The sequence below is a fragment of the Rhinolophus sinicus genome, chromosome 16, assembly GCF_057876585.1.
Source record: "Rhinolophus sinicus isolate RSI-liver-muscle chromosome 16, RSI-T2T, whole genome shotgun sequence".
Lineage (NCBI taxonomy): Eukaryota > Metazoa > Chordata > Mammalia > Chiroptera > Rhinolophidae > Rhinolophus > Rhinolophus sinicus.
This window is the reverse complement of record NC_142516.1, coordinates 12,822,897-12,849,289: the sequence shown is the minus strand read 5'-3', so window position 1 is coordinate 12,849,289 and position 26,393 is coordinate 12,822,897. Positions and strand designations below refer to the sequence as shown.

At 43.7% G+C, this 26,393-nt stretch overlaps 1 protein-coding gene across 6 annotated transcripts in view; it reads right to left on the bottom strand.

Annotated features, from left to right (window-relative positions):
- The window catches only part of CDK5RAP2 (CDK5 regulatory subunit associated protein 2), a 168,846-nt gene that overhangs the window by 91,508 nt on the left and 50,945 nt on the right, over positions 1-26,393 (bottom strand). For all 6 annotated transcript variants that reach the window (XM_019731198.3, XM_088793159.1, XM_074330933.2 and 3 more), the window contains exons 12-14: positions 24,882-25,100; positions 5,271-5,447; positions 1,521-1,661 (exon numbers count right to left, since the gene is read on the bottom strand). In XM_019731198.3, the coding sequence (XP_019586757.3) occupies positions 1,521-1,661; positions 5,271-5,447; positions 24,882-25,100 (537 nt within the window). The remainder of the gene's footprint in view (positions 1-1,520; positions 1,662-5,270; positions 5,448-24,881; positions 25,101-26,393) is intronic.

Here is a 26,393-nt window from a genome sequence, read left to right as displayed (position 1 = left end):
CTAAAATTGGCCAAAGTGAAACAACTATATGTAAGTTAAAAACACAAAGTATTAGCCCTGTAAGATTTAGTTATCGGGTTTGTCCAAGGTCACTCAGGTAGTGACAGAGCCAAGAGAGGCATCCAGGCCTCCCGACTTCTGGCCTGGCCCCAGGGCTCCACTAGTTTATACTGACACTCTTATTCTAGCGATACAGAAAAATGCTCATCCACAAATGGTCGGAGTTAAGAAAGAGCTTCCACTGTTCCACCAAGGATGCCCTCTGGACCAGTGCAATGGCTAGTACTGGTGCTAAAACACTGAACTATTTCCACACCAGCTGTAAAATAACTGATCCATCCACCTGAGCTGGCCCCTCTCCAAGACCCAGTCACTACAGGGCTGGTCCTGGCACAAGGGCAGGCCTCCAGGACCCTGCCCCAGCCCTGTCGCCTGAGTCTGTTCTGATAGCTACGCCCAAGTTGCACTAAGTTGTTAATTATTTTGAGAATCACCCTTCACAAAACCACAAGTCATGATCAGAGCCATTCATCAGAGAACTAATTTGTGTAAGAGTTCTCTGTCTTCTGAATACATGAACCTAATTAAAGCCAAGTTTAAAAAAAAAAAAAACAGTGAACTCCTTTCCTTTCCTTTCCTTTCCCACATCTGGCTGACTAGTTACATTATATGCAAGCTGGGGATCAGAACAATCTCTACGCATCTCTCACAAAGGAACAGAATCATTCATTCACTCAACAAACATTTACCGAGCCAGGCCCTGGGCTAGATGCTGGGATTCAAACACGAATGCCAGTTCTCCACCCCTGAAGTGCCTGCCCATAGTGTGCAGGGGCGCGAGGGAGGGGAAAGCAGAAAGGCGGGTCCTGGAACAACAACACTACGACTACGTGCCACTATAAATCGGCATACAAAGTGATGTGCACCAGAGAGGAAGAGGAGATGTCACTGCTAAGCGGGTCCAGGGAAGGCACCACAGAGAAGGTGACACTAGAGTGGCATGTAAGGAGGTTCAGGAGTCACCAGGTAAACAAGGAAGGAAAAGGCATTCCAAGCAGATGGAACAGCATGTGCAAAGGCACAGAGGCCCAAACATGGCGTTTGCAGGAATCTGCAAGAAGTTAGCTGTTATTAGTAATGATGGGGAACGAAAGAAAATGAGAATGGAAAGGTAACTGGGGGCCTGCTGTGCCCCTTTTTTGTGTGCATTTGAACAGAAAGATTGTCTTAACACGAAATTACATAGTTCTGGAGAGGTGAGCCCTGGGAAAGCAAACATGAGGCTCATCTTCTAATGAGCTGCGACTTCTCAGTGGCCGGTGCAGTGAGTGCAAACACACATGCTCAGCTGCGGGATGCTGGTCTGCAGGGCGGACAGAGTAAGCCCCTCCTCCTGCCTGGCGTAAGCTCAAGGACTAGCAAGAAGGTACCTGAGGATCGCTAGGTTGAAGGAATTACCAAATATGTGTCAGCAAAGAAGGTGAATTCGCACGTGCACGTCCAATTTCAGTCAGACTTACCTCAGAGATGCTTTTGCTGCCGGGTGACAGTTGAGAAGAGCACTTTTCTGTTATTAAGTCTTCACTCCTGAACTTGAAATCCTCTGCAGTCATTAAATAACGATTCTGCTGTATTGCTTCTGAATCTTTTTCATTGAATTTCTAAAGAAACAAAACAAATCATAAGAAGTTTTCATCAAGAAACAATATTAAGAGATTTTCCCCAACTCTTTAAGAGAAGATATTTTATTTTTTCTTCACAATACCCATCATCCTCTAAGTCATTTCCATCATCCCAAAATATTAGGCGATTACAAACCTGTAACGTACTCCATTTGTCTGTCATTACAACTAGGAGAGCAGCATGTCAGCATGGAGGTGGTCATTACAATCCTTCCTTCTGGCCACCCCTGTGACGGCCTCCCAGTGACTGTGGAGGACAGGCCCAGGCCCTGTCCCCATGGGACTGGACTCCAATCCCGAGTCCCCTTGGCCAGGATGTGACCTCTGGTATGTATGTTTCCTATCCTAGGTTCCTGCAGTGATTAGGTTGATTGTATATCACAACCCAACAAAGTTTGGTCTCCCCTGAAACATTACAAATTTGACAAAACTTGAACCACCCATACCTATGAGGAGATCTGACTTCCAAGAAGAAAAAGGCAAGACTGCAAACACTGCTTCAGGGTCTGAGCACATGTGAAAGGTTCCCTCGTAATGATGTAAACACGGTTCCCCTCGCTGACCCCTTCAGAAGGGCTGGCGTCCAACATCAAGACAGGACTGGAGACCATTTCTCTGCTCTTGTGCCCAAGTTCAAGCACAGAATGTATTGCTAACTACTTAAAACCTGGTAACTGCTGAACTAGGTTTCTGCCCACTCTCTGTCGCAAATTAAGGGCGAGAACCACATCTGATTCCTAAGCACCTATCGGAATTAATTCATCATGTCAAACTTTTAAAAGAAATTAGGTGAACATAAACCAGCAGCAGAGGCAATTTTTTGTAAAAACCTATTGAATTGTAACAGGAAGAAAAGGAATCAAATAACCAACACTGAATTTCTAGAACTGTCATAATACTGTTGTGCTTGAGTTATACTTTTCATTTTTTATTTTTCAAAAGCCCAATTATACGTATGTATTGTTTAACAGTCAAACACTACTGTAGGGCTTCAATGGAAAACAGCAGCCCCTACCTCTCCACTTCTCACCTCTGAGTCCCACTCCCAGAAAAAACAACTTTTGCCTCGTTATAGCTCTTTCTTCTATTTACTTCCATGTTTCTGTATTACACTCCTACTCTCACGTTTCTTGATTTCTTTCGGTGAGAGTTTATCTGTTGGTTCCTATCAGAGAAGTTTAAAAATTTAGCTCTTACATCATCTGTCCCCCCAACACTCTTCCTAAAAGTCACAGCACAATTTTAGCTAAACAATATTCCACATTTACATTACTATCGCCACACAAACACTGCTCACAGCTCAGCCATACACAGAGCTGCATGATTACATTTCCTTTCGTTTTCCAATTCTTTGCTTCTCTCAGAATTAGTACCAACTGCTTTGTTCTGTTTACTTAGTTCATAAAACTAAATTATGTACTTAATGTTAATTTATCTCCAAGCTCTCTAGAAGAACTGAAAAATTCCTCTAGACAAAGTCAAATACGTCAAGTAAGTGATGGATCCATGTCAGTTTCTTGGAGAAATCCCCACGGCAGTGCTCCCTCAACAGCTCACATCCGGCTCTCCACATCCGTGGCCCAGCTGCCTGCCTGGGACTTGCCTTCACCTCCTGCATAAATTCCCCACTTTCTGGATCCCATGTCTCTCTTGTTTGGTTATTTCCTCCAGAAATTTTCTTCCAGCAAAAAGTACATGGGAGGCAGATGATTTCAAGCACTGAATGGCTGAAAATGCCTTTATTCCGCCCTCGTGCTTGCTGACAGCTTGGCTGAGTACAGAATTCTTCCTCAAAAATCTGAAAGCAAAGCATTGCTCTCCCGTTTTCTGGCTTCCGGTGTTGCTGCTGAGAAGGCTGATGTCATTCCGAGTCTGGGTCCTTTGTATGTGGACCCCACAGTCTCCTCTCTCTGGGAGCCTTTCGGAGCCTCTCTTTACCCCTATGTTCTGAAAGTTTACACAGACATGCCTTGGGCTACAGGTCTTATTTCATTTATTGTGCTAGAAAAAGAGCAGGCCATTGAATGGAGAGCTATCTGTCCTTCCATTCTGGAAATTTTCTATGACTTTGAAAATTTCCTTCCCTCTGCTTTGCCTGTTCTATCTTTCTGGAATTCCTGTTACTCATATATTGGAGCTCTTCAATCAAGCCTCTACTTTCTTCTGTTCTCTCCCTTTATCCCATCTTTTTGATTGTTTATTTAATTCTGTTTTCGAAAGATTTACTCAACTTTATCTTCCAACTTTTCTAACTTTTCTCTGCGCAACTTATTATACCTATAATCATACTTCCAATTTCCAACAGGTCATTCTTCTTTTCTTATCGGAGCCCGATTTCATTTCTTCTCTAAAGATGTCAGTGTTCAGTGTGTTGAAAAGCTGTCTAGTTTTCTTCCCATCCTCCACTGTTTCTAGCTCCTCTTAAGGACCTCTGTTCTCTGTTTTGACCTTTACCTTTCCTATCAGACTCTTTTCTCCTGTTTCGTGAACGCGAGCCATCCAACTAATTTTAAAAGTGTGACAGTTCTCAGTGCTCTGTGACTGTGGAAAGGGTCTATCAGATGCATCCTCACTGCGAGATGACCAGGTGGGGACTCGGCTGTTTTGTTAGAGGACCCCCAACTGTCAGCAGCTATTGGTCTCTTCTCCTCTCAGAGGAATCCCACAGCTAGGGCTGCACACTTCTGCTCCCTCCACTAAAGAGATCTGCTGCTCCTGCTTTCAGATGCACCTTGTGAACCCCAGGCCAGAGCTCTGATTTAAGGTCACAGAGAGGAAGCTCCTATTTCCTGCTAATGAAGAGAAAAAGGTCACCTAACTGCCCAGCACGCCAGCCAAATCTCCTGTTTACAAAGGCACCAGGTACCACCACAGCCTGCTGAGCTTTCTTGGATTCTGCAGGATAAATCTGTTTGCTTCTTGTTAGCTTTTCATCCCAAAGGCATGTGCCAGAAACGTGGAGAAAGTGGTTACCACTTGCCCATCCACTTATCATGCAAACAGCAACCTGCTGTGGTACCACTCCCATTCTCCTGTTCCTGTGGGTTGCACTTTTTTGTCCCTTCACTGCCACGTTAATGAGGCTTCAGCAGGAAGCAGAGCTAAACACCCATGGCGAATCCATCATGGCTACCTTTAAGTCTGAACTGAATCAAAAATTCACTACACGATCAGACAGAAACAGTATTCCCGGACAAAAAGCAACGGTTAAAGGAAAAGTACAGCGTAACGAAAGGGCATGACACGAATAAGGAACAGCAAGGACGGGCAGCAGAAGTACCTCAGAGAAGCAGGCTGGGCGCTAGAGCAAAACAGGTCCGGGCCTGAATCGGACCTGCCATTTTCTAGTCATGTGACTCCGGATAAGTTCCCTCCCTTCACTGAGCTTGTGTGGCCAGACGTACCTCCCTGCCCGTGGGGGCCCAAGTGACAGAAACAAAGCTCTAAGGGCTCAGATATATAGCAGTGAAGACGATAATCATTTTTACCATCCTTATTTTTACATAAATGTCCCTGCAAAGCAGTTTTTTAAAAAAGCCCTATGCCATGTCAAAAGATTTAAATACAAAAGAAAAAAAGTTTTGGAACCTGAAGCAACACGTCCTTGTCCATTTGACTGGCACTTCCTGTCAGACGTCCGATCACTGGCCCTTGACTGTACAATGTTTGATGACTTTCACTCGACAGACTCTTGTAGTGATTCTCCACTGCTTTCTCTCTTTCATTCACTTCGTTGCGTAATTTCTCAACTTCGTTTCTAAGGTCCTAGAAGGAAAAGAAAAAAATGGAATTTACTTGACATAAACTTCAAGGTGGTGATGTCTCACCTGTTTACCTTACTGCTATAAGAGAACAAGCCGGTAGATGCTTTAACAAATCTGTCCTTCCTTTTCATTTAAAGTCTCACGAAAACCAATTTTAAGAATAATCTGAAATTTGGAAAAAGCTTTATGCACAGATATTTGTCACAACATTATTTATAATACTGGGAAACCAGAGAGACACTATCCAATCACAGGGAATTAATTATAAAAAGTTTACGGTGTGAAAAATGCAAGAATATGAGTAAAAGTAAAGCAGAATACTATATAATACGATGATTGTTTTTTAAATGTTTATACAAAATGTTAAGGCTATGAGGGAACACGTCAAAATAATAACAGTATACCTAAGCAGAGGGACGATGGGTGATTTCTAGTTGATTTTTAATTTTTTACTTTTCTGACTTTCTAAAACCTCTAAGTAAGTTTGTATTACTTTCAAAATCAGAAAAAAAAAAGTCTTAAATCATGACATTTACAAAGTAACATGGAAATACTCATGTTATATAATGTGAAGAGGGAAAAAAAAGCAGAAAACAGTATACAGTGTGACTATAACTACCTCAAAAGATGTGCTCTTTGAAATACTGCAGTACTATTCATAATAGCGTGAGGGCGGAAACAACCCAATGTCCACCAATAAAGGAATAAACTATGGCTGGTGCTCACAATGGAGCACTCTGAAGCTATGAAGGAAAAGGAACAAGGACTCAAGTCTGTAAATATGCTGCCCTAAAGTAACCTTCAGAATACACCACTGAGGGAGGAGGGACGCAGACCCCAGTAGAAAAAAAGTTTGCATAACACTGCTACTTATTTACCCATAAAATAAATTAAATGGTTACTTACAAGGAAAAAGAAAGAATAAGGTAGAAGGGACAGAGATAGAGAGTAGAATTTATTTTATAGATGTTACGTTGAAACCATTTAAATGTTTAATTATTTTAAAAATAAAATTAAAATCCCCTAAAACTGAAAGCAGAACAAAAACAAAACATGAATGTAACTGTGTATCGGGGTTGATCGGTTAACCAAGCGGAAAGAAATTATTTCAGTCACTTTAAAGCAGAGCAATTTGTACATCCTTAATGGGGTATTTCTCCAAGGATGAAAGGGGCTGCTGCAAAACATCGTAAACAGATTTTAGCATCGTGTTTGAAGAAATAATGTTGGTATTGTTATTCTGAAACTGTGCGTGTATATATTTATTAAATAAGTAATTATGAATGTCATAAAAACCAAGACTGTAAGCCTAACAGAAAACAAATACAATATAAAAGCAGTTAAAACGTGTAATTCTACATTTGAATAGGAAATAATCAGTAGGAACTTCTATTTTCTGTGATTTCCTTCCTTTACTGAAAAAGCCTAGAATGATCCTCCCTGTCATCCAGACTGCAGTCTCTAAATGCCATTTCCCACCAAAATGGCATTCCCACCAAAAAAGCAGTGGTTCTCAAAAGTGTGGTCCCCAGACCAGCATTACCGGCTTCACCTGGGAACTGCAAATGCAAATTATTGGACCCCACACTCCAGACCTCTTAAATCAGAAACTCTGCAGGTAGGTAGGGACTATCACTGTGTGTGTTAATAAGCCCTCTAGATGATTCTGATGCACACTAAAGTTTGCCTTACAGGAAGGGATGATTCCAGACCTGAGGCAGCAACATACAATATGAACCCAGACATCTCATGTCAGAAAGGAAGAAAGCTATCAAAGACTCCACATTCATGTCCAAAGAACTCAGGAATCAACTTGAATAAGTTTTTCCACTGTCCACAGATAGGGCAATTAGAACATCAAGGATAATAACAGTGAATTAAAATACATAAAAACTATTAAAAATCTGAGTTCATAAAGATATTTTAAACACACACACACACACACACACACACACACACACATATACACACACACACACACCCAAACCTTTGGTCACTACAATAGGCAGAATAATGTGCCCCAAAGATGTTCATATCCTACTCACCAGAATCTGTGAATATGATAAATTATATGGCAAATGGTAATAAATGTTGCAGATAGAATTAAGGTTACTAATCAGCTGAACTTAAGATAAATTAACCAAGTGGATCCAATATATCACAAAGATCCTTAAAAGTGGAAGAGGGAAACACACAAAAGACATCACCAGCCATTACTGGCTGTAAAGATGGAAGGGGCCGCGGGTGTAGAAGCACAGACAACCTCTAGAAGCTGGAAAAGGGAAGGAAATGGATTTTCCCGTAGAGCCTGAAGAAGGAATGCAGCCTTGATTTTAGCGTGGTAAGGCCATTTCACACTTCTGACTTCAGAACTGTAAAAATAAATGTGTGCTGTTAAGCCACCAACGTCGTAGTACTTTGTTACAGCAGCGATAGGAAACTAATACATTACCTTTGGTACATTCTTATTTTGTCTTTCCTGCATGAACTGTATCCCAGGGTAACTAAACAGATGAAAAATAAGCTTTTCTTTATAGAAGTACTCAGCCATAAATGAAGAACAGAATGGGGAGGTTAAATTATCACCAATTTACAAAGTCATCAATGGCCAGCAACATCGCAAAAACAGGAACTATCAAATATTATTGGAAGTACAAATGACCACCTATAATGTAAGTCTTACCAAAAAATTAAACCTGAATTTCATCGTGCATCTTATCAAACTACCAGCTTACTAGACAGTCAACAGAGACACAAGTTAAATGACATTACAAAAACACAATCAGCAAAATCCAGAATATGGAAAATTGTAGAGAACAAATGACCCAAATTCAACAAACAAATTAGGAAAAAGAAAAAAAGAAAAAAGGAGGGAGAGCGGGAGAATCTGTGGATTAAACAATAACTAACAAAGTAAGAAAGGTAGGCATGGTTCGTGTGAATTCACGAACTCATACTATTCCACAGAGTTCATTCTAGCTTTCCCTAACCTTCTTAATATATATGTATACACACACTCTCTCACATACAGAGTTGGACACGGAATTATAGATGTGTCAGTATATGCCTACATTTATTCCCAAGCTCTGGCCACTGACAAGGTCTAGAAGTAATGACACCCCAGTAGTAACGAGGACACTTTCCATTAGGATCTTGGTTTCTAAATACCATTCTTCAGTAAAAGAAACAAAAGGTCCTTGAAGAAATGGTTGATTCCAGGACTGGGGTGAAGAAAATACAAGAAGAGGCTAGGACAACTTGGATCCTAGAAGGAAAGGAAGGAAAGACAATGAGGCATGTTGAAAAGGCCCAGGGGGCCGGCCGGGTGGCTCAGGCGGTTAGAGCTCCATGCTCCTAACTCCAAAGGCTGCCAGTTCGATTCCCACATGGGCCAGTGGGCTCTCAACCACAAGGCTGCCAGTTCAATTCCTCGAGTCCCAAAAGGGATGGTGGGCAGCACCTCCTGCAACTAAGATTGAACACGGCACCTTGAGCTGAGCTGCCGCTGAGCTCCCCGATGGCTCAGTTGGTTGGAGCGCATCCTCTCAACCACAAGGTTGCTGGTTCAACTCCCTCAAGGGACGGTAGGCTGCGTCCCCTGCAACTAGAAATGGCAACTGGACTTGGAGCTGAGCTGCGCCCTCCACAACTAAGACTAAAAGGACAACAACTTGAAGCTGAACGGCACCCTCCACAACTAAGATTGAAAAGACAACAACTTGACTTGGAAAAAAGTCCTGGAAGTACACACTGTTCCCCAATAAAGTCCTGTTCCCCTTCCCCAATAAAATCTTTTAAAAAAAGAAAGAAAAGGCCCAGGAATCAAGGTGAAGGAGCTTCCAATGGCCTAATCTGGGACAGTTCAGCACTAAAGGATCATTCCCATTAATCAACACACAGAACAGAACCAACTTTATCTATTTTATGCATAGTGTGTAAAAAAAATGCCCTGCTGCTCAGGGAATAAAAAAATCACCATGAGGCAAGCACCACAGTCATAACTGTTTCAAGTAAGTATCATCAATGGATGGTTAGATTCTTGAAAGTATGATGAGAAACAAGGTATTTACAAAGTCTGAAAGTATCTCCCCACAAAATACTATCACAAAGGGAAAAAATAGTCACTTTATTGTGGAGAAACCCAGGCGCCTCCCCACACCTTCACCGAGGGACTGACACCAACCTCACCTGCAATAAGACAGGTTGACATTAGGCACCTCCAGACAGGACACACGGAGAACACACCACCTCAGTGCTATTCTAGCCCAAAATGTATACCCTCAATCTAATCATGAGAAACATCAGACAAGCCCAAATTGAGGGACATTTACAAAACAACTGACCAGTACACGTCAAAGGACTCATGAAGGACAAAGCCTGAGCAACTGTCCCAGACTAAAGATACGTGACAATTAAAGGCCGTGTGGACCCTGGATTACATCTTGGGCCAGAAAAGGGGCATTAATGGGAAACTGGCAAAGTTCAGATTCAGTCTGCAGATAATAGTATTGTATCAGTGCTAATTTCCCAATTCTGATGAGAATTACAGTTAGGGGCGGTAGGAACATTCTGGAAACTGGGCGATGGATACATGAGAACTCTATTCTAATTTTTGCATCTTTCCTCTAGGTCTAAAATTATTTCAAAATAAAACCTTTTTAAAAGAGATATATCAATCAGTGCAATGTGTATACCTTGTCTGGATCATTATTTGAACAAACTATGTAAAATAAATTTTAAATGAGACAATTGGAGAAATCTAAACCTTAATTAGCTATTTGGTAATAGTAAGAGATTATTAATCTTTTTGAAGTGAAAATGGTATTTTTTAGAAAACATACTGAAAAATCATGAAACATGTCTGGGAATTGCTTAAAGTACTTCAGTGTTGAAAGAGAGGGCGTTGGGGAAGGGTATGGATGAAAGAAGGTTAGGTATGAATTTCCTGAAGCTGGTTGACAAGTACAGAGAGGTTCATTCTCTCCCCTTTTGTGTGTGTATTTGAAATTTTCATAACAAGCAGATTTTTAAAGTATATTAAAAGCCTGGAAAAAATACCGAAATGTGATTATAGATGGTTTTTAAAAAAATAATGTTTTTTTCTCAATGTTAAAAAATACTTTCATAGTCTCTACTTGGGGGTTAACATGGGGGGGGGTTAACATTTTTAAAGTAACATTTTTACAAAAGAAACAAACCACTTTAAAATTAAATGTTATTTTTTTCTCTTGCACAAACAGATGATGTTAAGATTGCCCTAAACCTTTAATCTGGAACAACTGGACGAAGAGCCTGTCATGAATTGCAAATGTCAGTAAATAGAAATTCAATTCTCAAGGGAGGAAAGAAGGTTTTTTTGTGTTTTTTTAAATCATATTAATACAAATAATACTAAAGTTACATTAACAGAATTCTAAAGGTAAAGAATAAGAACATTCCCCCACAATACAGTCATGACAACAAACTAAACCATTTGCAAATGGTACGTTCCTATCAGCCCTTGCCCACCTGCAGCCAGCATTTTTACACATTTTTAACTCTGGTTTGGATTTTTCCCAATTTATTCCATTACACCACAAGCTACGAAGAGCACACACCAATTAAATAATGATGACACAAAAATAACACTTAAAAAACAAAAAGAAAAGTTTAAGGGTATAAAGTCAAGAAAATAGTTATTTAAAAAAAAAGTGGAGATGAGAAAGGTCCACAGGTTGCTCCACCCGCGCTTACAACTGGGCTTTTTCCCTCCTCCTCCTCCTCCAAGGGAAAGGCAAGATGTGGTCACTAGGTGATGCTCAGTGAAAGATACCACGGTCTTCACATTTCTCCATTTCAATGAGTATGTCAAAATTCACTTATCTATTTCCCCACTACCTCCAATCATTTGTTCTTTTACATAATACAGCAAAGGACAGTTTTGCGCATAAACAGATTTTTTTCTAACTTTTGATCTGTATTTTCACCAGCGCTGATTATTTTCTTAACTATTTGCTCATTTCGTTGGTATGAAATGGTTCTTCACAAGAGTTTGAATTTGCATTCCTTTGATTGCCACCATGTTTCCATATATTTGACTACTGTTTGGATTTCTTCTGGTGCAAATTGTCTGGCCATTGATGGAAATACTTTCCAGGGCGGTTCTAATGAAAAGCTGATCTCTCAAGAATCACCCATGGTGTGCACACACAAACACACACACACACAAACTCACTGTCTCCCTACATCAGAAAAGCCACCAGGATAGAGTCCATCTGTCTTAACTCGTGCTATTTGAGACGAGGATGTACCTTTCAAAACTTTCATGACATTTTTGCCTCCTGGACTGTGTCTGTGAGCTGTTGCTAATCAGAATGAGAATGTGCGCCAGCGCTACTGAGCAGTGAGCCATGGAGTCAGGACCTGGGAGCTCGCACACCTGGGTTCGACTGGAAATAAAAGCTACTGTGTGTCAAGTGGCTACTACTGTTCCCAGCACGTTCTTGGTAAGTCATGGACTGTCTGCACCTATGAAGGCGGGCAAGGCCCCACTCCCCCGAGACCCCGCTGCCTTGCTGACTCTTCTCCTCTAACCTGCTGCTCTCCCCTCAACGTGTTCTGCTCCGGCAACCCTGGTTTTCTTGCTGTTTCTCTTACGTACACGGACTCTCCCAGCTCAAGGCTTTATGCTTGCTGCTGTCTCTGCCTGGAAAGCTCCTCGAGGCTCTTCCCTCAGTTCCATCAAGTCTGTGCTCAGATGTCACCACCACTAGCCCCACCACAACTTCACTCTCCACATTCCTTCCCTTCATTATTCTTCCTGACAGCATCTTCGAATGTAGTACTTAATGTATGGATTTTGTTTATAGTCTCCCCACCAGAATGTAAGCTCCACAAGGGCAGGGTTTTTCGTGGATGTTGTTTACTGCTGTATCTCCAGCACCTACGATGGTACCTGGCACATAGTAGGCACTCGTGGCAAAATAAAGATAGCCATCAATTCTTTGACCTTCTACCCGCTGAGAAGTGTGGAGCCTATGTCCTTCCAATAGCTATAATCTGGCCAACGCAATGAGTGCTGTGACCAACAGAATACAGCAGAAGTGACACTGCCAGTTTCTGGAGCCAGGCTTTAAGGAACTAGAAGTTGGGGTGGCCAGATGGCTCAGTTGGTTAGAGCGTGAGCTCTTAACAACAGGGTTGCTGGTTTGATTCCCACATGGTCCAGTGATCTGCGCCCTCCACAACTAGATTGAAAACAACGGCTTGAGCTTGGAGCTGAGTCGCCGGTGGGCAGCCAATTGGCTCAGTGGTTAGAGCGTGGTGCTCATAACACCAAGGCCACCAGTTCAAGTCCCACATGGGCCAGTGAGCTGTGCCCTGCGCAACTAGATTGAAAAAAAAGAAAAAGAAACTGGAAACTTCCAACTCTTGTCTCTTGCCACACTCTCTCTGGGAGCCGAGTCACCTAAGGAAGTAGGGCTACCCCAACACCGCCATGCTGGAAAGGCCACACAGGTGATCCCACTGACAATCCCAACAGTGCGTAGCTTTCCAGCCAACCCCCAAAAGGCACCAGACATGTGAGTGGAGAGTCATGAACCCTCCAGACCAGCCCCTCCACCAGCTGAAAACCAGGAGTGACCTGGACTATACGGAGCGTAAAATCACCCAGCTGAGCCCTATCAAAGCCCTGACCCACAAAAAGCATGAGCTACAATAAAATGATTATTGTTTTAAGTCACCAAGTTTTGGGGTCATTTGTTATGAAGCAATAGATAAACCAAAACAGCACCTAATAAATACCTGTTGGATGGATGGCTGGCTGGCTGGCTGGCTGGCTGGCTGGATGGATGGATGGATGGGAGGTAGATGGGATTGCCCTCTTACAAATGAGGAAACAGGCTCACAAGGTAACTTATCTAAGACCACAGTCGCTAAGGGACAGCCCCTGCCTAATTCTAGGTGTCTCTGATTCTAAGCCTCTCATTCACTTCCATAGTGCAATAAGGGTTTGGGTTTCTCTCGCACTGACCCCAATACACAACAGTCATCTGGTGCTCGCTTGTAGAAACCTGTCCCTGAAAAGAACAGGAACCATAAAAATCTGGTTAGTGATTTAGATACATCTTTAAATTCACAATAAATTTACCTGCCATTCCAGAAAGGTCACGCCAACTTTTTAATTTTAAAATGTTTATGTATTAAGCAAAGAGTATGCACCGTTCATGTACACAGTAGTTATAGGTTCACTTACATCATTTCCCAGATTTAGTTCCCTCCTTTATACAAACATCTATCAGACCCATATTTTGATGTCTGGTTCAAGTTCCTGTGTGTGTGTGTGTGTGTGTGTGTGTGTGTGTGTGTGTGTGTGTGTCTGTGTGCTCAGCAATAATTTATTCCATTCTCCATTTGATTTGTTTATAAAATTTTAATTCGGCTCCACAGGTTAGGAACTTCACATGTGCTATAAAGAAAGGCTACTAATGTTTTGTCACATTTTTTGCACATGTCCCCCAATATAACAGTTGACAACATGAAAATGACCAGTTCCAGAGTCCCACAAAGCACATGGAGTTTTGTCGTTCCTCAAGAAGCACGGTTCTTAACCTGAGGTCCACTGAATGGGCCCCGGGAGTCTATTGTGTGGACATTTTGAGGGGTAGAAGGCCCTCAGCACAAATCAGGGTCTCAAGGAAAGTTAGGACAGCAAAGGGTATAAACCATTTCTCTTGTTAGAAGCATTAGGAATAGAAAGTACTATTCACCGAGCACCAGCTAAGAGCCAAGCATGGGCCGAGGCATTTTTATATTTCTGTCTCTATCTCTAGCTCTGTATCTAAATCATCTCTAACCCTAATGATTGCCTACATGGTAAGTATCATTAGTCCTGTGTTTCCAGAAAGGAAACCACGGCTCCCAGAGGGTGAGCGATGTCACAAAGCTTTACCAGTAAGTTCTAGTGCAGAAATTCAAACCCTAGTCAGTTTGACCCCAAATTCTGTGACCTTTCCACCCAACTGCAGTATTAAGACCAAAGAAATATAAAACCACTCTGTGACATGGCCTTCCTTTGTCAATTCCAATTCCCCAAGCTAATGTTATAGTTTGTCAAGGACTCAGATGAATGGAATATCCAGCCTGAGACAGAGGCCCTGCTGCTAATGAATGGGGCAGGACCAAGGCTCTTAGACCTCATGTGAAGAGAAGGCCTGAAGTGAAGGGACCACTGCAGGAAGGGGGAACGTGTGCTGAGGTGGCCTTGAGAAGGAGCAGCTGCCATGGCAACTCAAGGACAGCCAACCGGCTCATGCGCTCGGCACCAGTGGAGTTATACTGCATGTTTAGGGGAGGCATGGAGACGGCATGTCTCGCCCGAGCAGAACAACCAGAACTGAAAATGGATCATCTTGGGTGGTTTCCCTGAAACCGCCTTCAACATCCCTGGGCTGTGAAGACAGGCCGGCCTGGCCTTGAATCCTGGCTCTGCTGCTAAGGAACTGAGTGGCTAAAGGCAGATGATTAAAATCTTGCTGAGAACTTCCTTTCCAGCAAATGGGGATGACGGGTAACAAGCTCCTGGGGTCCTCGGAGGGTTAAATGAGAGAATGCCAGATGGACGCCCAGCACGGAAGCACGTGCGCAGGAAATGATGCCCTTGTCACCGCCCCTCGTCCCCACACCCCCTTCGGGCTGACCCCTAGTCCCAGGCTTCCTCGCGTGGCCACAGCACCACCACGCACGCAGCCACAGGTTCTTCCCGCTCCCTCACACACCTTGTCGTCCAGCAGGTAACCCAGGCCTGTTGGTGCAGCACACCCTCCATACAGAGCACGTGAGACGAGGAGTGAGGATTCGATGCTTTTACGAGGACACGAGGCCCACCCCCTGCCCTGCCGACAACCCCTGCCACCCGCAGGGTTCTCAAAGGAGCTGAACATAAGAAACGATCGCAGACTGGGGCTCAAAGTACAAGTCTGTGAAACTCTCACACCCAAAGCAGGGCTTTCTGATAAAATCGTTTGTGGATTTTTTGGATGGGGAACCGGAGCCAGAGCCCAAGGAGGAGCCAGGCCGGGCTAGCTCTGCAGTCAGGAAGCAAAAGAATGTGGACCTTGGGTTTTGGCCCCAAGGCACAACAGCCCAGCCATTAGCCAGGATGCCCAATGAACATCGTGAACTCTGCTTCACCCCATTATTCACTGATCGGCCCTTGAGGAGGTCTTGGGAAGGAAGAGGGGCAGAAGCTGAAGAACTGGGGGAGGACAGTGTCCCCCCCGCCACTCAACCCCTCCTTTCCCTCCTACCCCGCCACCGCCTTCTTCAGAACTTAGCTCTCGTCTGGTCAACAGCAAAAGCTTCCTGACTCGTGTCCCTGTCTCTAGGTTCACCCACCAAAGCACGTGCACGTCCTTTCATCATCATATCTCTGCCCAGAACCCTTCGGGGACGGCGAGTTAACTGCAGAATGAAGCTACCTTAACAGGCGTCATTCCAGCTCCCAAAGGTAGGCTCTTGTTTACCATTCCGCCGTCTGTCACCAACCACTTCCTTAACACACTCTCCAGGCACCGTGCTTGTAACCACCCAGTCACCTCCAACTGGAAAAATAAAATAAAAGCCCCCCAATTCTGCCGGGAGACAGCATGTTTACCTTGCAAGGCCCGATCCAAGGGCCACCTCTTCCACAAAGCCCTCCCTGACTACTGTGGCCCTCAGCAATCTTCCTCCCAAAATACCACCTGCCACTTTTTTCTACAAACCTCTGTGGCATTTAGGAGCGTGCCGGGGACATTACATCCACCACCTCATGCCACTCTCACAACAACTCTATGACGCGGATATTCTGGTTATACCCACTTTACCAATCAGGAAACTAAAGCTCAAACCGTAAAAGCAACTTAACCAAAGTAAAGGGTGATGGAATCAGGATTTAAAAGCAGGTATGTCTATTTGGGTGTTCTTTTCTCAAAACTAGTGGTTTTCCAAGCTAGCTCAAGAAGCACTAGGGGTAGCAACACCCAAGCATGGCTATCAGTATCATCTAACTACACGTTCCTGGACCGTCCTCCAGAAACTCTCTTAGTCCATTTGGGGAAAAGCATGGAAACCTCTATCTGATTGTAATGTAAGAAGTCACCATCCTTAGGAATCTGCCAAGCCCCCTTGGGTGCATCTGACTTATTTGCTCCTGAACAAATAGGAACACGGGAGACAGGTTTAGAAACCCCTCTCCTGCCCGAGACAAACTCTGTATGATGACATCGATTGAGTGGCCTGAATTTCTACCCTAATGGGCAATTTTCCTTTAAGACTCTCAGGTACACTAAGGACCAACAGTGAAGTGAGCAGTGCCTTTGCAAATCAGGGCTCCCTCCGAGCAGACTGATGTTTTTAAAAGCAGATTATCTGAAACGTAAAATATCCCTATTAATCTCAGAATCACAGTAGAAATGAAAAGCCAGGCCCTTACTTCCTTCTCCAGTCAGCTAGTTTGTTTTATCTCTGGCCAGATGGGGAATGAGAAGGTTCTCATCCATCAAATTTCTACCTTATCAGGTTTCACTGTGAGAAAGCTTGTCAAAGTACTCGGTAGTTACCTTTAAATACACAAAGGAAACTTCTCCAAAATCTTAATGAGGTATAGGGACTCAGTGAAGTACAAATTCCCAGAATTAGTAGGAGACAGTGGTGTTCAAGGCCCGTTTTGTGGAGCCTCAGGGCAAGCAGGGGCTGTGGCAGAAGCAGGGCACGATGGGGAGAGGGGGGAGTGCCACACCGCCTACCTCACTTCACCCTGAGCAGCTCCACTTTTGCTTCCTCTCCAGAAGAGTTCATTTGATCAACGAATCCATATGCTTAAAATAACAAATAAACGGAAGCCACTGGAATGAGACAGCCATTGCCATGGAGAACTAACAAATGTCGTGAGGCTGTGAAGACCTGCAGAAGTTCTGAGCAAGGAGCTCCATGTGACTTTCACCAGAAAGCTGGGAAATAATGGACAAAGGAGTTGGAGCTGTGCAGGGGCCAAGGCCCAGCTGAGTCACGTAACAGCTGTCACACACTGCACAGCTGAAACCCCACCTGAACGATGCAGTGGGACATACCTGCCTTCTCCTCCGGCCCCACTCACCGTTCCCACTTGTGCCAGGCTCATCCATGCCCCCCAAGCCGTTGCACAGGCCTCCCCTCTACCAGGAATGCACCTCTATCTCCCGTCTCCCAGCAAATGGCGACTTACCCTTCAAGTCTCAGCTCCACTCCACCTCCTCTATGAACCTTCCCTCCCTCCCTGCCCCCTTGGAGCACAGCTCCAGCGTCTGTGTTCCCAAAGCATGTGGTCCATCCCGCTATCAGCACTTATCGTGCTCTATTTTAATTAGCTCGTTGCCTGCGTTTCTATTATATTTCTCTACTAGATTCCTTCAGAGACTGTGTGTGATTTGATTCAGTCCTGTACTCCCAGTGCCCAGGACAGAGCCTGGCACAGAAATAATAAAGTAAGCACCAGAGATAAGGGAAAACCCTTCCGTTTATGCCCCAGGGAGACTAGGGCAATTCCATATGAAAACTGATGGGCACAGCCTTTTAAAGCAGCTTCCCCAGCAGCCCCATGCACGAGCCACCGAGACATTCCAGAGTCTGTCATTCTGAAAGGGTTGTGACTCCCTTCCTAGAGGGATCAATCAGCTGGAAAGGAACACACAAGCACTTTCTTCAGAAGAGAGGCGAGAGCTGCTCAAGGCAGAAATGTACAGCTTTGTTGACTTGACTGGTAAAAGGGCAGAGCACATTTATTAGTCCAGTGTCCGTGAGGCTCTAGAAAGCAGCAGTGGTTTGTCCTTCAGGGCCCTGAGGCAGCACTTGCCACACAATGAAAACAGGAAAAGAGGAAAGAAGAGATGGTTTCTAATACATTGAGCGTCTACCTCTATGTGCCTGGCATTTCCCCCTGCATTACACTTTATTATTCGTGTATTTAATCCTAAAGTAGATATCATCAACCCCGGCTTAGGGAAGAAAACATTAGTTCAGAGAGGTTAAGTAACTGATGCAGAGGCTTAGAGTTAAACACCTGCTGAAGCTGAGATTCCAGCCAAGTCCAGCACTGCTTTCCACCATTCCCAAGACACCTACTAAAACTGCTGTTTCTAGCTCCCAAGGCGGTGGCATCACCACCATCATCAGAACAGCTACTATTTACTGATCATTTATGATGTGCCAGGAATTATGCGAGGTGATACACCCTATCTCCTATAAATCCCTACAAATGACCTCTGTTTTCCTGACAAGATGGACACAACTAGACGAGAGGCGATGTCACTGGCTCACAGTCCAACAGGTGGTAAGTGATGGAGCCAGGATTCAAATCCAGGTTGACGCCAAAGTCTCTGCATTCAGCCTCTCTTACGCAAAACTAGAATTTCCAAAGACAGAACTTCTTCCAACACCGACATTTAAACTTCACACTTATTATTCTACAAGGATACCCACTCAAAATCTTTACACCTGATTAAAACAAACGAAAAAGGCAAAGGGAGCTTTGTCCCTGGGTAAAAATCACACTGCCTCAGGTCTGTGGTCTGAGCCCGAGCAGCCAGCCTACAGACACTTTCCAAACGCCATGTTTTGATTACGGTTCACCAGGAGAAGTTCTGAGCGCTGTCACAGCCTCATTTGGAGCTATCCATCAACACGCACATGTGAGAACCAGAGGGGTTCAGGCCAAACTACCCTGAAATTAAACCCGCTCCTGTCAAAGCACACGGGATTAACCAGCTGGGTGACAGGTACGACTTTAATTAGATTTTTGGGCTTTAGCCAGCAAATGCATCCCCACAGAGCTAAGTGCCCAGGTACTGAAGCACACGCTTGTCAGAGTAGTGGATGACAGGTCTCGTAACAGATGAGAGCATTATGATACTGTCTGGGGACTAGGGCTAAACCAATGTCTAATATACATTGCTGCTAAAGGAGACTACGTCTTGCTCCTCTCCCTCACCCACCCCAAGCGGCACACAGAACACCTGAACCAGAAATAGCACATCTGAAATAAAGATTTACCTCTCTCGATCCCCCTCATCAAACACACGCACGCACACACACGCACGCACACTGAAAGGACCACCTTCTGTCTCTGGAGCCACACAATGGATCAAAGTCAGAGATGTGAGGGAAAGGATGTGAGAATCCACGCAGCATTCCTGTCACAGGCCACAGAAGCTAGGACACTTGACACATCACAGTAAGGACACCGACTTGGGAATACTGGAGACGCCGGTGTTTGCTTTTTGCAAAAGCTGCCTGAATTTCCTTGAAGGGATATGGGTCCCTCTGGTGGCAAGGAGATATAATACAAGGAAGGGGATCTCTGTGAGAACCTCACTTTTTGAACTTGTTCATTGTAAAAAGACTTCCAAAGTGAAAAACCAAACTTGTATTCACCAGTGCCTGCCAACAGCGCCTGCACCACTGCAGGTACTCAATAAATGTCCCTTGGATAAACAAATGAATAAACTGCAAATTACAACACATGCTGAGTCAACTGGCACTAGGGCACTGCAATCACAGGCAATTAAAACAAATATTAGACTGATTCTCATGGCCGGAATTCTCAGCCATGATCACACACAGTGAATTCACTTGCTTCTTTCCAAGCTGCATTTCGGACAGGCATTGTCTCCCTCTGAAATGCTTAAGAGCAGGCACAATGAGACTGCAATAAATGTTTCTGGCACGAGCAAAGGAAGGTTTGATCACACCAAAAACAGGACTGGTTGGCTTTCCATCAGAAAGAATTCAGGGAAGGCTACACAATCCAGTACTGCTTGACTGGGGACCACTGCAAAGGCTTGGAGTCAGGGCTCCTCTGTAAACAGGGCTGCAGTATCCCCCACTGATTTTGCAGTTGCCCAAGAAACGAGAACAATGGGCAACAGCTAGATTAAGTCCCAGGGACTGAAAACCTTAATGCTTACAAGCTTACCGGCCTGGATGACATTGATCTGGCCCCGTGCAAAATTGCTTTTATTGAATAGGGTATTGTCACAGACTCTGTATCAACTGCTCAGAGAACTCTTTATAAAACCCCCCAGAGGCAATCCTTCCCTCAGGCCTGAGTGCTGGCAAGAGCCGTCCTTTTATCTTACCATGTTCATCTTACAGACACTGGAGACCTTGTAACTGAATTTCCCTTTTTACTTTCGCTGCCAGGAGGTACCAGCTGAATTTTAAGTCCCCTCTTCAGTACTGTGATGGAAATCCCATGTGCAAGGCTACTTACTCACTGGTGCCATTCCACTAGTCGCCCTCACTTTCCCTTGACCCTCATGCCTTTATCTTTATTTTGAATCTCATTTAATTTTATGACTACCCATAAACCTCTGAAAATGTTTTTGAAACACCAAGAGGAATAAATGACCATTTTTAAAGCTTCAAATAACCAGAATACTGAAAGTTGGGTGTTCTTGTTTTGTTTCTCCAAAAACAACATACACTCTCACACGTCTGTACAAAACCCCCTCTCCTTTGCCTATCTAGTAACTGTTTCCTCAAACTTCAGAACCAGTTCAAAAGTTACTTTTCCCAGCAGCCTGCTCTGATCCTTCCACCTCCCATCTCCCTATGTCTCTGTTACGGAACCGTCCCCGGGCCTCGTCGAGAGCCTGCACAGCGTTCAGGGGTCCTCTCCTTTCCCAGGCAGAAACACAGGCCACTGAAAGGTCTGGTTTTCTATTTGTTTCCATCTAAAAGCAACAGTGGAGCAGCTGCTGAATGGCAGGCTCTAGTGACTAAGAGCCCTGCTAACAAAACAAGCTGATCACACAGCAAGGCCGGTCCGCGGCCATGCTCTACCTCTGCGTGCACCCCAGCACCATAAGGCAAAACTCATCAAGTTTCCCCAGACTCTGAAAAGGCCAGCGACCCCGAGATCTGGTGTAAGACAATCACAGGAAACAGACACCGCCAAACGCTTAGAATATAACCAGAAGTTACATAGAGGTACCACTGTGATGCAATACAGATGCGAAAAGAAAGAAACCACAGCCACATCATCTTATCAGAAACATACATGACCTGATGTAGCAAAGTAGTCATGATGAGCTGCTAGGAAGCTTAGTCACAAACAAGCTCACCTGAGGGAAGCATTTAGAGTGCACAGCTATGGTTCTGGTCTGCCGGGTGCCCTGAACCAAAACAGCACTTTCACTAGGTGATGGCCCATCCCCCTCCAAATACCTGGTTCTAGTGAAAGCTGACAATGCCGGTGCACACGCACACTTCTGACAAAGACGAATGGGCACGTGACCCAAGTTGGGGCTCTTGGAACCTCACCCCTCTGGCCATCCTGGCAGGCAGACAGCGGGGGTAGTGGGATGTGAGTTCCCCTCCCCCTTGGGTAATAACCTGGGAAGATATGATCCCAGCAGGGCTGGCAATGATGGGCCCAACCACTTGGAACTGGAGTAAGTGGATGCAAGAAAAAGAAGCCAGCTCTGGCGAAGACAGAGATTCGGTCCTGGCCGTGTTCCAGCCACCCCGTCCTTCTGGCAGAATTTAGTTACACAAGGCAATAAATGTCGCTTTTTGCCTAAGACTACATCTTTTTACCAATAGCAGCCCAAAATTATTTTAGAAACACCAAGGTTTACATGAATAAGTGAATTATGGAACCAACAATGTCTGACAATAGAGGAACAGGTAAATAATTATAGCATATCCACTTGATATAGTTATCTAGCTACTTATTACCAAGGATAAATTGTAATGTAAAAAAATCATATATTTTATATATAGGTATACGTGTGTGTGTGTGTATTCTCCTCATCCAAATTCTACTGAAGGAATATTTTTATGACGACAGTGAAGGAGAACAGGGACGAGCTATTTTAACCACACACCAAAAAAAACAAAACTGTTATCTAACAAGTTTTGTTAACCTAAAAAACTGTGAAGGCTGAAAGAGCTGACTATGAAAACTGCACCTCAATGAAAGGACCCTCTGGCCAGTCCTGCCTTTTCCTCATCCATAAAGTCACACTCCTCAAACCTTACCCTTTGCATCCAACTCAAGTATTATCTCCTCTCAGGAGGTTTCCCTAACTACTCCATCCCATAGGATCTTTTGCACTGATTATATAAGCTACATTAATTAGCTCTGGACTGTAAAACGCTTTGCATTTTATCATGTATAACATTTTCAACTCCCGTAAGAAAATAAACCTTTCAGAGGCCATGCCTTGGATAGCCATTGGCATCTAAACCAGGTGTATTTGATGTTCAATAACATCGAATGAGTACAGGGAACATGTCTTTTAACAACATGCAATAAACTAGTACACTCCAATATTGCTGGTGGCAACATAAACTAGACCAGCCTTTTAGACCAATAATTTGGCAGCATAATTAACTAGTGTAAAATATTTGTACCACCTGACCCAGTAATCTCACTCCTCATAAGCTATCTAGGGATTCTAAGAGAAAATATCTGCATGCCTAAAGAATTTCATTATAGCATTATTTAAACAGCCAAAATGTTCACAGAGGAGGAAATTATTAAGTAAATCATGTGAAATCTATTTAGTGTGAAGAGTATGCACCACTCAACATAATCAATCTGGAGTCTACACAACATGGGGAGATGTTCATGACGGAGGAAGTGACCTGGGGGGATGCCCATGACGGAGGAAGTGACCTAGGGGGACGCCCATGACCGAGGAAGTGACCTGGGGGGATGCCCATGACAGAGGAAGTGACCTGGGGGGGACGCCCAAGACGATGGAAGTGACCTGGGGGGGACGCCCATGACGATGGAAGTGACCTGGGGGGACGCCCATGATGGAGGAAGTGACCTGGGGGGACGCCCATGACAATGGAAGTGAACTGGGGGGACGCCCATGACAATGGAAGTGAACTGGGGGGATGCCCATGACGGAGGAAGTGACCTGGGGAGATGCCCATCACGGAGGAAGTGACCTGGGGAGATGCCCATGACGGAGGAGGTGATCCAAGAACACAGATGGTATTTAGCCTCTGACTAGATAGGGGGCCCAGCTGCAGCAGGACTGAATGGTGATACTGAAAAACACAGTTACTTTATTAAAGTGGTGGAATTATAGGTGACAATTTCTTACTCTTCTAAATTTCCATTATTGCTGTCTTATAATCATTAAAGTTTTTGTTAAACTATACAAACACTGTATTTCAATTCTCTCTTCAGCCTTTGCATTAGGATTTCAAACTCCAGGTCTTGGAGTCCTGGTTAACAGCAGCCACCAGAGACCTACCCTCTAGTCCCTGTGGCTCTTCTTAGAGCTCTCTACTCTAATGATTTCACCTGCCCCAGATTCCCATGCAAGCAATTCAATGACCCTGAGTATCAACGACCTTGAGGGTCGATGACCTAAGTGGCGATGACCTTGAGTGTCACCTGAGTGTCGATGACCTGAGTGTCGATGACCTTGAGTGTCACCTGAGTGTCAATGACCTGAGCGTCGATGACCCTGAGTGTCGATCACCCTGAGTGTTGATGACCTTGAGAGTCACCTGAGTGTCAATGACCTGAGTGTCAATGACCCTGAGTGTCGATGACCTTGAGTGTCAATGACCCTGAGTGTCGATGACCATAAGTGTCGATGACCTGAGTATCAATGATCAGTCAAACTCAGACCTGATCCTACCTAACTACACCAACACTTATGTACTCGATGTGGCTCTCAGGGAAACTAAATACTTAAATTTAAATGTAATAGAAATTTTAAAAGATAAATTATTTTTTGCCTGCCAAGTTCAGAGAGAATTTTTTAAATGCTAACACCCAATGCTGAATAGTCTTAAAAAAATAACTCATTTAGGGAAACACGGAATAATCTTCCTGGAGCACAGTTTGAGTATATCTATAAAACAGTCTTAAAATATTCATATTCTTTGACCCAGTAATTATACCTCGATCAGGGGAAAAAAAAGTGGGTAAATATTTATATATAAGGATGTTTGCTACAGCGTTTGTTATAAGGCAAAAAAAAAAAAAAAAAAAGTGTAACAATCTAAATGTCCTACAATAACAGACTAGTTAAACAAATTGCGTAGCACACCCAAGGGATGAAATATTGTGCTTGCACAAAAAGACATGTTCTTGAAGAACATTCGTAACACGGCAACACAACAAAGAGAGAACAATGAATAAAAAAACAGGATACAAAACTGCATTTTCAGCTTGACACCAATAACGCCTGTGGGGGCGGGGAGAGAGAGGGTATAAAGGACGGAAACATCCGCTAGTTAACACTGGCCGTTTCTAGGTGATCAGATGATATGTGAAATATTCTCTTCTTTATATTTTTCAGATTTTCTAAGTTTTCTGCAATGAATGTCCCCAAAACCGGAACCAGCCAAACAGCCTAGCCCACTGCACTGCCCGCTATGTCAGGAGAGAAGGGGGGTTGCTCACGTGGATGATGCAGTCTCCTCTGCTCTTTTCATGACGGGCTGCCTCCAGCTCCTTCTCTAGTCTCTCCTTCTCCTGCTGCAAATCACTCAGCTCCTGGGTGACCTTCTTCATGTTGCTACGCAGTCCGTAGTTCTCTGCACCCTTGGCGAGGTTTTCTGAGCGCAGCTCTGCCAAAAGGGCGGCCTTTTCTAGCAGAGCAGCCTCGTAATCTTCAGACTCCTAGACGAGCAGGGAGACGGGAGACAGTGGATTTTCATGGCTCTTGAAACAAACCAAGTAACCTGTGCTCCTTTTTTATGGGGGGAGGAGGTTAACATAAACAACATCCAGGACCCAAAGCACAAACAATATGAAGATTTTGAAATAACTCAGGGTAATGTTTATGTTGTAATGTTGATGTTGGGGGGGTGGGGAGACTACAATTATAATAAGAAATATGTATTTTTTAAGACTAGAAGGAAAAGCACATAATGTCAACAGTAACTATCCTTCGTGGGGTGGGAATATAGTTGACTTTTTTCCTTCACTCCTCTGTATTTTCAAATGTTCTAAGATTGGTGAGCATGTAACTTTTATAAGCTTTAAAAACAACAACAATTTTAAAACCGCAGAATAAAGAGCTTCATTTGAAAAGCAGAGATGGGTTCAAACACTGGCAATGTTCACCTACATTAGAATGACTCGAAGTCAGGGTCACCTGGGGAAAAAGAGTGGTCAGCATGATAGTCCGACGGCCACCTCAAGAGGCTATGAATTCTGCTGAGTCTGAGGGGTGACTGTGCCAAGCAGCCCATCTTTATTTCATGAACAAAGTTTACTAAGAGAAAATACATACAATATTATACAAAAGATGTTATAACTCACCAATAATCAAAAAGAGCAAATTAAAACAAGTTTTCATGTAACAAGTGAGATTATTTTACTGAGACTATCTAGTGATGGCGAGCGTATCGTGAAATGGCACAATTAACACTCACTTTTCAAGAACTGTCCAAGCATCTAGAAGCCAGGAAATATGCTGGCAGGAATGTAAATTGATGTAACTCCTGGTGGACAGATTATATATATATGAAGTATGTGTGTATTGTATAAACATGTTGACACTCATCCCAATAATTCCATTCCTAGGATTCAATCTCAGGGGAAGAACTCAAAATATGCGAGGGAGAGCCTTGTACACAAAGGCATTCATCATGGAATTACTTAGAACAATAAAAAATAAGAAACAACCTAAATGTGCAAGAATATGAAAATGGGTAAGTAAAATATGATAAAGCTACACAATGAAATCTTAAAACTATTTATAAACAGTTGAGAACATGGGAATATTTCTAAGTCACAATGTCATATGAAAAATAGAAAGACCAAATTGTAAATGATCAAAAAAATAAAATTCATGCATAGAAGAAAGCCTAGAAGGAAAAATATCAAAATGTTAATAGTAGCTAGGTAATTTCCTGGTTTCCTTTATTTTCTGTCTTTCCAGTCTTCTGAAAATAAAAAAGTTTGAAG